The sequence below is a fragment of the Nicotiana tomentosiformis genome, chromosome 7 (assembly GCF_000390325.3).
Source record: "Nicotiana tomentosiformis chromosome 7, ASM39032v3, whole genome shotgun sequence".
In the NCBI taxonomy this organism is placed as follows: domain Eukaryota; kingdom Viridiplantae; phylum Streptophyta; class Magnoliopsida; order Solanales; family Solanaceae; genus Nicotiana; species Nicotiana tomentosiformis.
The window spans coordinates 40,454,767-40,467,302 of record NC_090818.1 but is presented as its reverse complement, the minus strand read 5'-3'; the positions used below and the strand labels follow the sequence as shown (position 1 = coordinate 40,467,302).

General features: G+C 37.5%; 1 protein-coding gene across 1 annotated transcript; it reads left to right on the top strand.

The window, feature by feature from the left end:
- Positions 1 to 8,900: 8,900 nt before the first annotated feature.
- Positions 8,901 to 12,408, top strand: LOC104092321 (squamosa promoter-binding-like protein 3). Its single transcript, XM_009597897.4, has 2 exons — positions 8,901 to 9,348; positions 12,078 to 12,408. The coding sequence occupies exons 1-2, from the start codon at positions 9,029 to 9,031 to the stop codon at positions 12,274 to 12,276; spliced, it is 519 nt and encodes a 172-aa protein (XP_009596192.1). The 5' UTR covers positions 8,901 to 9,028; the 3' UTR covers positions 12,277 to 12,408.
- The last annotated feature ends 128 nt before the right edge of the window (positions 12,409 to 12,536 follow it).

Below are 12,536 nucleotides of genomic sequence, written 5' to 3'. Positions count from 1 at the left end.
CAGGGTTCATTTGCATTGGGTGCTTCTAGCAGTTATTCTGGTTCTCGGGGCCAGATTCAGTCCGCACCACTACCAGTACCGGGGAGTTGCTTTGAGTGCAGGGAGTTTGGGCATATCTGGAGACAGTGTCCTCATCGCTCGGGAGGTCCAGTACAGTAGAGGAGTCAAACTATAACTTCAGCACCAGTTACTTCACCACTCGCCCAGCCAGCACGGGGTGGGGGTCAGGCAGCTAGGGGTCGCCCAAGAGGGGGAGGCCGATCAGGTGGCGGTCATGACCGATTTTATGCTTTTCCTGCCAGGACAGATGTTGTTCCTTTATATGCAGTGATCACAGGTATCGTTTCAGTGTGCCACGGGGAGGCTTCTATATTATTTGACCCTGGTTTCACTTATTCATATGTATCATCATGTTTTGCTCATTATCTGGACATGCCCTGTGAGTCCTTAGTTCACATATTTATGTATCTACACCGGTGTGTGATATTATTACTGTGGATCGTGTGTACCGGTCGTGTGTGGTAACTATTGGGGAACTAGAGACTAGAGTTGATCTCTTATTACTCGGTATGGTTGATTTTGATGTAATCCTGGGTATGGATTGGTTGTCTCCATGTCATGCTATTCTGGACTGTCACGCAAAAACCGTGACGTTGACGATGCCGAGGTTGCCAAAGGTTGAATGGAGAGGTTCTCGAGATTTTGTTCCTAGCAGGGTAATTTCTTATTTGAAGTCCCAACGTATGGTCGGAAAGGGATGTTTGTCATATTTGGCCTTTGTGAGATATGTTAATATAAGTACTCCTCCTATTGATTTAGTCCCGATTGTGCGAGACTTTCGGATGTATTTCTTGCAGACCTGTCGGGGTATGCCACCCGATAGGAATATTGATTTCGGTATTGACTTGGTGTCGGGCCCTCAGCCTATTTATATTCCTCCGTATCGTATGGTACCAGCTGAGTTAAAAGAATTGAAAGAGCAACTTCATGAACTCCTTGATAAGGGGTTTATTAGTCCTAGTGTGTCACCTTGGGGTGCACCAGTTTTGTTTGTGAAAAAGAAAGATGGTACTATGCAGATGTGCATTGATTACAAACAACTGAACAAAGTTACAATCAAGAACAAATATCATTTTCCGTGTATTGATAATTTATTTGACCAACTTTAGGGAGCGAGGGTATTCTCCAAAATTGACTTGAGATCGGGGTATCACCAGTTAAAAATTCAGGATACAGATATTCTAAAGATAGCATTCAGGACTCGTTATGGCCATTATGAATTTCTTGTGATGTCTTTTGGGTTAACCAATGCCCCACCAACATTTATGCACTTGATGAATAGTGTATTCCAGCCGTATCTTGACTCATTTGTCGTTGTATTTATTGATGATATCCTGGTGTACTCACGTAGCCAAGAGGAGCATGCACAACACTTGGGTATTGTATTGCAGAGGCTGAGAGGGAGAAATTTTATGCCAAATTCTCTAAGTGTGAATTCTGGCTTAGCTCTATGGCATTCTTGGGACACATAGTGTCTAGTGAAGGAATTAAGGTGGATCCGAAGAAAATAGAGGTAGTTCAGAGTTGGTCTAGGCCAACTTCAGTTACTGAGATTCGGAGTTTTCTCGGCTTGGCCGGTTATTATCGTCACTTCGTGGAGGGTTTGTCATCTATTGCATCACCTATGACCAAATTGACCCAGAAAGGTGCTCCGTTCAGGTGGTCGGATGAATGTGAAGAGAGCTTTCAGAAGCTCAAGACATCTTTGCCTACAGCTTCAGTATTGGTGTTGTCTATAGTTTCAGGGCCTTATATTGTGTATTGTGACACATCGCGTATTGGTCTCGGTGCAGTGCTTATGCAAGACGGTAGGGTGATTGCCTATGTGTCCAGACAGTTAAAGGTATATGAGAAGAATTATCCGGTCCACGACCTTGAGTTAGCAGCTATTGTTCACGCCTTAAAAATTTGGAGGCATTACTTGTACGGTGTCCATTGTGAGGTTTATACCGATCACCGGAGTCTACAACATCTGTTTAAATAGAAGGATCTTAATTTGTGGCACCGAATGTGGTTGGAGTTGCTTAAAGATTATGATATCACCATTCTCTATCATCTCGTAAAGGACAATGTGGTGGCCGATGCCTTGAGTCGTAAGGCGGGGAGTTTGGGCAGTTTAGCATATTTACCGATAGCAGAGAGGCCTCTAGCCTTGGATGTTCAGGCCTTGGCCAACCAGTTTGTTGGATTGGATATTTCTGAGCCGAGTCGATCTTTGGCTTATGTGGTTTCTCGGTCTTCTCTTTATGATCGTATCAGAGAGCGCCAGTATGATGATCCCCATCTGCTTGTCCTTAAGGACACGGTTCAGCACAGTGATGCCAAAGAAGTCACTATTGGGGATGACAGTGTATTACGGATGCAGGGCAGGCTATGTGTGCCTAATGTAGATGGTTTGCGTGAGTTGATCCTCCAGGAAGCTCACAGTTCGCGGTACTCCATTCATCCAGCTGTCGCGAAGATATATCAGGATTTGAGGCAGCACTATTAGTGGAGACGAATGAAGAAAGATATAGTTGGGTTTGTAGCTCGGTGTTTAAATTGTCAGCAGGTAAAGTACGAGCATCAGAGACCGGTAGGATTACTTCAGAGACTTGAATTCCGGAGTGAAAATGGGAGCGTATTACCATAGATTTCATAGTTGGGCTTCCACGGACCTTGAGGAAGTTTGATGTTGTTTGAGTGATTGTGGATCGGCTAACCAAATCTGCGCATTTTATTCCAGTTGGTACTAATTATTCTTCGGAGCGGTTGGTTGGGATTATATTCGCGAGATTATTCGCCTACACGGTGTGTTAGTGTCCATTATTTCAGATCGGGGCACGCAGTTTACATCATATTTTTGGAAAGCAATGCAGCGACAATTGGGTACGCATGTTCAGTTAAGTACAGCATTTCACCCTCAGACGGACGGACAGTCCGAGCGCACTATTCAGATATTGGAGGATATGCTACGCGCTTGTGTCATTGATTTCAGGGGTTCTTGGGATAAATTTCTGCCACTGGCAGAGTTTGCTTACAATAACAGCTACCAATCGAGCATTCAGATGGCTCCGTATGAGGCTTTATATGGGAGACGGTGTCGGTCTCCGGTGGGTTGGTTTGATCCAGGTGAGTCTAGGCTAATGGGTACTGATTTGGTTCAGGAAGCTTTGGAGAAGGTTAAATTAATTCAGGAGTGGCTTCGCACGGCGCAGTCTAGACAGAAAAGTTATTCAGGAAGGTTCGTGATGTTGTTTACATGGTTGGGGAGAATTTTCTGCTCAATATTTCACCCATGAAGGGTGTGTTGAGGTTTGGGAAGAAGGGCAAGTTGAGCCCTCGGTATATTGGGCCTTTTGAGATACTTAAGAAGATTGGGGAGGTGGCTTGTGAACTTGCCTTGCCACCTAGTCTATCAGGTGTTCATCCAGTGTTCCATGTGTCCATGCTCCTAAAGTATGTCGGGGATCCGTTTCATATTCTGGATTTCAGTATAGTACAGTTGGACGGTAATTTGACTTATGATGTGGAGCCGGTGGCTATTTTAGATCGGCAGGATCAAAAGCTGAGGTCAAAGAACATAGCATCATTGAAGGTATAGTGGAGAGGCTAGCCAGTCGTAGAAGCTACTTGGGAGATTGAGCAGGATATGCGGAGCAAATATTCACACCTATTTGAGACTCCATGTATAATTCTAAACTCGTTCGAGGACGAACGTTTGTTTAAGAGGGGGAGAATGTAACGACCCGGTCGGTCGTTTTATTTATTATAACCATGTTCCACCATTTACTGTTTAATTTATGCTTTACAGTTATTTTATGACTTACAGGATTAGTTGGTTCGGGTCCGAAAGGAATTCGGAGCGAAATGAGACACTTAGTCTCATAATTAAAAACTTAAGTTAGAAAAATTGACCAGATATGGACTTATGTGTAAATGACCTCGAATCTGAATTTTGATGATTCCAATAGCTCCGTATGGTGATTTTGGACTTAGGAGCGTGTCCAAAAAATTATTTGGAGGTCTGTAGTTCATTTAGGCTTGAAATGGCGAAAGTCAAATTTTTGGAGTTTTGGACCGGTAGTGAAAATTTTGATATCGGGGTCGGATTTTGATTCCGAAAGTTGGAGTATATTCGTAATGTTGATTTTGACTTGTATGCAAAATTTGGGGTCAATCGGATGTGGTTTGGTTGGTTTCGGCATCGGTTGTCGAATTTAGAAGTTTCAAGTTCTTTAAGTTTGAATTGGAGGATGATTCATGATTTTAGCATTGTTTGATGTGATTTAAGGGCTCGGCTAAGTTTGTATGGTATTTTAGGATTGGTTGGTATGTTTGGTTGAGGTCCCGGGGGCCTCGGGTGAGTTTCGGGGTGAGTTTTGAGCAAGTACAGGTTTTTCGGCACTCTAATATTGTTCTGGGGGTCTTTGGAAGTGCGGACCGCACATTTTGGGAGTGCTGAGGCAAAATGGAAGTGCGGACCTCAAGGGAATTGTGCGGCCGCACTCAGGAACTCTCAGATTCGATGGTCCGATTTCGGAAGCTTATATCTTTTGATCCACAAGAAAGTTTGAGAGGATTCAAAAACGAAAGTTGTAGTCCTTCGTGTCTAGTTTCCATAAAGATAAAGAAGTCATTATTTGAAAATCTGTAGGAAAATTTATGGCTAAAATACTAAAGCCTGCAGTGCAGTCACCAAGAGAGTGCGGCCGCACACTTTTTGTGCGATCGCAGGAGCTGGAATGTGCGGCCGCACTTGAAATTGTGTGGACCGCACATGGTGACTTCAGAGAAGAGAATATACTATATAACTGAGGCCTAGGGTATTATTTCATTTTTGGGACCTAGAGAGCTCGGTGCGTGACAATTTTTCGTGGGTTTTTCAAGAAATTCATCGAGGTAAGTGATTCTAACTCAGATTTGGTTAACATACATGAATATATCATTTTTTTCATCATCCAATTTGTATTTTGAGATGGAAATTTGGGGGGAAATTTAGAAATTTCATAAAATAAATTTTTGGGATTTGAATGTCGATTCGAAGTCGGATTTGAGTGGAACTAGTATTGTTGGACTCGTAATTAAATGGGTTATCGAATTTTATGAGTTTCGTTGGATTCTGAGATATGGGCCCCACGGGCGATTTTTGAGCTAAATTTCGGATTTTGTTGAAAAAATAGAATTTTCTTATGGAATTAATTCCAATAAATTTTATTGACTAAATCGAATTATTTGTGGCTAGATTCGAAGAGTTTGGAGGCCAATTCACGAGGAAAATACATTGCAGAATAAAAAATTACACGGCTTGAGGTAAGTAACAGTTTTAAATTTTGTCCTGAGGGTATGAAACCCCGAATTATATGTTATGTGATTGGTTTTGAGGTGACGCACATGCTAGGTGACGGGCGTGGGGACATGCATTGTAAAAATTGTGACTTGGTCAAATTCTATGGAACTGTGTAGTTGAATTATCTGTTGATATCCGTACAATCTCTACGTGATAGGGAAAATTGAGCTCAGACTCGTATTTAAAAAGTCTTGTTTAGACATATGTTGTTATTATTAGTACCCACTGGGGCCATTTCTCTGGTTGAATTATATGTTCAATTTGCAATTTCACACTCAATCTATATTTATTTATTTCATATCATATCTCAGTCTCTGTTGCTATTTATTAAAATATCATATCATAAATTTTGGGCTGATTATGATGATTTCTGAGAACCCGAGAGACTGGAAAGGTTGATGAGTGAGTGAGGCCGAGGGCCTAATTATGAGGATATGTATGGATCGGGCTGCACGCCACAGCATGTTTTTATTGATTTATGCCATGATTGGCTTGATATAGCGCTTGGGTTGAAGGAACCCCTCCGAAGTTTGTACACACCCCCAGTGAGCGCAGGTACCTACTGAGTGCGAGTGCCGAGCGCGAGTGCGAGTGCCGAGCGCGAGTGCCGAGTGATGAGTGTCGAGCGCAAGTGCCGAGTGATGAGCGACTGTGAGGAAAGAGTAACTGTCAGGACAGAGTAACTGTGAGGAAAGAGTGAATGGGAGGACTGAGTGACTGTTACTCTAAGAGGATGCATTAATTTCATTATTTGTTGTATTTCAGCTGTCATATATCACTATTTTGGAAATTTCGAAAAAATATTATTTTCTGTTTTGGTCAAACTTAATATGAAAGTTCAGTGAAAATATTAAATGTTGAACATGAGAGCATGACTACTCGTTTATATTGGAAAGTATTGTATTTGGACTTAGCTTAGAAGCTCGTCACTAATTTCAGTTCTTTATTTATTATTGTTACTTACTGAGTTAGTTGTACTCATACTACACCTTGCACTTCGTGTGCAGATCCAGGTGATCCCGGATACAATGGGTATTGATTCTTTCATACAGTCAATTTTTCGGAGATTCAGAGGTAGGTGTCATGTTTCGCAGACCTTGTCTCTCCTTCCCTATCATTTTGTGTATTGTATTTGGTCTCAGATTATTATAGGCCATATTCTCCAGACTTGTATTATATAGATGCTCATGTACTCAGTGACACCAGGTTTTGGGAATTTGTGTATCGATATTTGTGGGATTTTCTCTTAAACTTAATTATGAAGTTTTTCGTATTTAAAAGAAATAATATTTTATTGATGTTGTCGGCTTACCTAATATCGAGATAGGCATCATCACGACGGGTGAGATTTTGGGTCATGACAACAATATTCTTGATTATCTTGGACAGTTAATTGATTTGAATTAGTCTAGTTAACAATTTATTTTAAGTCTCTGTGGGTTCGACATCCGACTTTCGAGTCACTTTATTACTTGACGTCCACGTATACTTGTGTGTACTTGGGGAATCAACAGTAGCGCAGCTTCAGCCTTCAGGGTTCACGAATACAAAAAATGAACACTGTTGTTGGTGAGAAAGAAGAAAACTCTATATTTGATTTAGTAGGTTATGTGATATTGAACTTAATGATTAGTATTAAATATATAAGCTAATGTCTAATGGATATGGTGTTGGACTTGTTAATATGTGAAAAATAAGTGTCTAATGGATAGAGCTAAATATAAAGAATAAGAAATTCGAAAAGCTCCAAATTCGAAATCCAATCTAAAATTCGGAATTTTAAAAAATTAAATCCGTAATCTAAAAATTTTGGACTTCGAAATTTAGGTTAACTATGTTCAACCCTACCTATAATATAGGTCATGTCCACTCAAAGTCCAATGTGGTTGGGTTAAAAGGATACTTAACAACACCCTATGGCTCGTATGTTAGGGTTTTGTCCTGAATTTCTAATCTATTAAAACTCTCTTTCTTGAAAAAAAAGATAAAAAGACTCCTAAAAGGAATAAATCTCTTTCATGTGTCTTATTCTTTTTTTGGGAGAGAAGTTTTGTACTTCTATAAATTGACGTTTGCTTCTCACAACAAGAACAATAGCCTCCACAATGTAGTTCTTACGAGAAGCATATTTAGGGAAGATTATTCTCTCAAAAAATTTACTCTCTTTTTATATTAGTGATAGATCATATGTAGGTCGATTGACCAAACCATAAAAAAAATCTATTATGCCTAGTTTAGTATATTTTTATTTGTCGTCTGATTTATTGTCTATCAAGTTTACATTGTTAGTTTTCGCATGCACCATGTTATTTCGATCCCAACACCGTGGTGCGAGAAGAGGAAAAGAAGATTTATCGCAACCTCTCTCGTTTCGTTTGAGTCATCAAGAAGGGACTAAAAAACAAACCAAGAAGGGACTTACCACTGAAACACAAAGTAAAAACTCTGATGTGGCAATGACGCAATATTTTCTAAGAAATTGACGTATTATTGTTCGTTAATTTTAGTAATACAGAAAATAATTTTGTAATCTTATTGATACAACAACAAATAAAGTTCAACCATAGTTATCACCTCCTTAAAATCTAAGAGGGACGAATGAGCCTTTTAACCGAGAAAACAGATAAGGAGGTTGGTGGAACCAAGCATGGTCCATGAGATGATTCTTCTTAATTTTGGAGCACGCATTGCTGTGCTAAGCACGTTTTGGAGGACCCCTTTTTGATACTTCAATGATTGACTCTGTGTTCTACGTGTCGGACCTTAGTAATTAGTTACCCCACCTAGCAACTACTGGTAACCAGAATTCAGCTAAAACAAATTAACTACTATTAGTAGCAAAATGTTACCTACTTCCTTACCCTTCTTTGCTATTCTGGTTTCTTCTTTAACACGATATTCAGTAATATAATCTTTCTCAAATATGTGTTGGTTGTTTATTATACTACTAGTATTTTATACTGCTGCTACTGAAAATCCAGTGCAGACTTAGGTTTCGTATCCAATACTAGTAATAATAATATTATCAGAAGAGCGGAGCTAGAGTGTTGGGAGCGGAATCGGACGAATCCAATAACTTTGGTTCGAATTCTGTATTTATCTTACAAATCCACTTAATATGTATAGATTATTGATTTAAAATTTAGTAACTTAAAACAATTAGAATTCTCAGCTCATAAGTTTGAAATCCCGATTCCGATATTATGTATGTGTTTACACCATTTCGGATAGAGAAAAACGAAAAAGAGGTGATTTGGTTACATGGAGATTAGAAAAAGTGAATACAAAAATGCCACACCCGGAACTTATAATCAACTACTCCATATAAAGTAAATTCTGAATCACCTTTAGCACTGTAGTAAAAGCTTTCCTATTGTGAAGTGGATTCAAACTAAATAAATAAACTACCCAAAAGAATAGTTTTAACTCTATTTGTAAGGTATAATTTTCCTGGTATTTAATTTAACTTTTTTAGTTATATGTGGCTCCGCCACTGATTGTGATTGTAGTTGTGGTCCTCAGTCCTCACAAGCTTTTTTCACCTTTTGTCGCATGCCCATTCTATATTCATTACGTACTCTTTAGCAAACTTCATCTCTCCTCTTTGAGCTTACTGCAATCTTCGTATTAAAGAAAAGCATGGGAACCCATATCCATGATATGCCATTGAAGAACACAGCAGAAAACAATGAGTTTGATGAAGAGGAAGAGATAGAGGAGGAAGAAGAGGAGAATGTTGGAGTAGAGCTAATTGAGGAGAGTCAGTTGAAGAGGAAAAGATTGAATCTTGAAAAGACAAAAAGGTCAAATAGTGAGAGTTGTCAAGTGGAGAAATGTAAAGTTGATTTGAGCGGTGCAAAGAAGTACTACAAAAGTCACAAAGTTTGCCAAGTTCATGCCAAGGCTCCAATTGTTGTGGTTGCCGCTCTAAGGCAGAGGTTCTGCCAACAATGCAGCAGGTACCTCCTTCTAAACAGCTCTATCTCATCTCTATATTTTAGCCAATTTGGACCGTCGTCTCTCCTAATCCGAATTTTGCTTCCACTCATGCCATTTTCACGGCTTAATCACTCGATGATGCTAAGTCTAAACTATGTCCCATAAAATTTCTCTAAGTAGCCACCTCTTCTTCTTCTTTTTGTGGTTACATTGGAAAATCCTAAATTAGTACTCTAGTAATATTTTTCATAAGTTACATAGCTTAAGTAGATATTTTTGGTACTGAGGTAAAATACGAAAACTAGCCTTAAGATTTTAGTTGCTGATCACCTAGGATTAAAGTCTAATACTACCACGCTACAACTTTGTAATCAAAACACTTGAGAAAGCCATGACATTTAGAGTCTGTTTGGAAAGCCACCAGGTAATTGGAATTGATGTAATTACTAGAGTAGTAATTACACAGCCTAGTAATAACACAGTTGTGTAATTACGACGACCTGTTTGTTTGTCATAGTGTAATTACAAATTACTGTTTGGTTGCACAAGTGTAATTACACAATTAAATTTAAATTTTAATGAATTTATTATCAAAAGTTAAAAATTAATATAATAAATATATGCCTATAAATTTTTATAAATATAAATGATATTATATTTGGTATTTAAGATGTATATTTTTTCGTGAATATACATTAATTAATAATCATATATTTATCTAATATTGTAAAAATAATTTATATATATATATATATATATATATATATATATATATATATATATATATATATATATATATATATATCAAATTAATAATATTTAGCTTAGATACTTACAAAAACTAAAAATATACGTTTTGTACGAACATCATGGAATTCATGCTTGATAAAATAAATTAATATTTATAAATATAATTTCATAACATTATTCAAATGTTTGACAAAACTAATCTATCAATTCTAACAAAAAAATAAATAACATGCAATGTGAATCAATACTACTAAAATAAGTAAACTGGAACCATGAATATAACATAATTTCAAAATTCAAAAAAAAAAAAATTAGTTTAACATATGTCATATTCCAACGTAATAATAGTAAGTTCCACTACAACTTAAGATTAGGAAACATAATAAGTTTATAACCATATTCAACAACGAAATTTTACTTTAATTGCATCACTCATTATATGTCAGGTTTGTTAATGACTCATTATTTCTAATATTAGGAAGTGTAGTTTCAAAAAAATAGAATAATAAAATATAGGCAACTACATGGAATCACAAGAAGTAAAGGTAGAGAAATAAAAGATAAATAATATACAAAGAAAAATATATTTTAAAATTTCAAAAGAAATTAAAAAGTAAAAATAAAATTAAAAAATTAAAATAATAGAAATAAAAAGTTATAAAAAATATTTTTTAAAAAAAACAAAAAGGAAAGAAACTAAAAAGCAACCTTGTAATTACAGAGTGTAATTACCACCAATTATCACCTCCCCCTTGAGAATTGGAGAGTATAATTAGACTCATCCAATTTCACTCAATTCCATGCTGACCAAGTAATTACTTGTCCAAACAAACATGTCAAACTGTGTAATTATATCCAATTACACTTAAATCTATTTCCAATGTGACTTTCCAAACATGCTCTTATGAAATTCACGCAGAGACAGCACGGCATAAAACTTATAACCCGTGGCTAAAGTTGGTAGGAGTTGAAGCCTATTAAATAAGCTGCTTTGTTAACTCAAGGGACATCAAAAAAGCTTCCAAGCAATAAATTCTACTTTTTTTTTAATTTATGATAAAAGTTAATATCACATTGTGTCTAACTCAACCCCAAAAATTAACTGAATAACTAAAAATTGTCTCAAACCATATAAGGAGATAAATAACTCCCACAACCCATGTCGGACTTCTAACTCCTCCACACATCTAAGACTAAACATGTAGAGCGTGGACAATATAATATTGAAGCCCAACATTAGAGAAACAAAAAATTCTGATAGATCTAGCTTCTTTACCATGTAAAGAAATGAATATTGTTCCTAATTAACATCAAAAGCCAACTCATTCCCTAAGCTAATGTGGTCCTTGACGTGGGCAAGCTTTCTTTTCATTTCTAAGCTATTCAGTATAATAACTTATCCTCTTTTTCAGGTCTAATCTGCTTGTTTCAGAAAATTTTATCCCAATCCTGAGAATCTATAGTAGTTTTCCACTTAGAATTATTACAGTTTTTCTCCATATTTGAGCGTTCCAATATATTTCTTGTCAAACAACAGATATTGTTGCTGGCAGTGTCGTATCAATTTTCCACTCCCACAAGGCAAATTTCCCTTCATGCGCCTCCCTGGCCCTTGTTTTTCACTTGCTATCAACAACTCCTTTGCTTTACTAATCAATATAGTATTACATTGAATTTTGAAGTTAAAATGAGGGAAAGTATAACATAACTCAGAGAATACTAATCGGCAATCGCTTAAAGAAAGCCAAAAAGGTCTGGGAAACTAGGCATGTTATAATCCATTGTACACGTCTTAATACCAGGATTCGTTTCCTTTGGCAAAACACCCTGCCCTATCTAACGAGAAAGTACAGTATAGTCTTTGCGTGTCGTTATACGTGTAAAGACTGGGGTCTCAACTCTGCTTTCTCCCTGTACATTAGGGTTTCCAGAGAATATATACTTTACTCGAGCATGCACTAACAATGAAACTTCATATTTCCCTGTTCTACCCATTCAGGTTCCATGAGGTCTCAGAATTTGATGGCACTAAAAGGAGTTGTCGCCGGCGTTTAGCTGGACACAATGAGCGGCGTCGGAAAATCCCACTGTCCATTAAGCTGGAAGATAACCAATGCAGGCAGATTAATGGGGAAGACAGACCACAGATAACCTTGACAAACAGAAATGCCTCCTTCAAAAACTATCACATCCTCTAGATGAATGCTTACTCTCTTCTGTCAACCCGTAGCATCTTTCGTATCCCTTTCTGTTGTTAACTTATAGTCAGACCTAAATGTAAACACTAGATGTTTGTTCAGTTATTGCTACAACTACGCTTTGAACTCTCATGGTAAAATTCCAAAGCTTGTATGGCACAACATTAGTGAATTACGCCTTCACGGCTTGTAAGGAAACTTCCTTGCATGCATTGTCAAGCAAATAATGATGGTAGCACAAGGATTAACCACTTTATTTG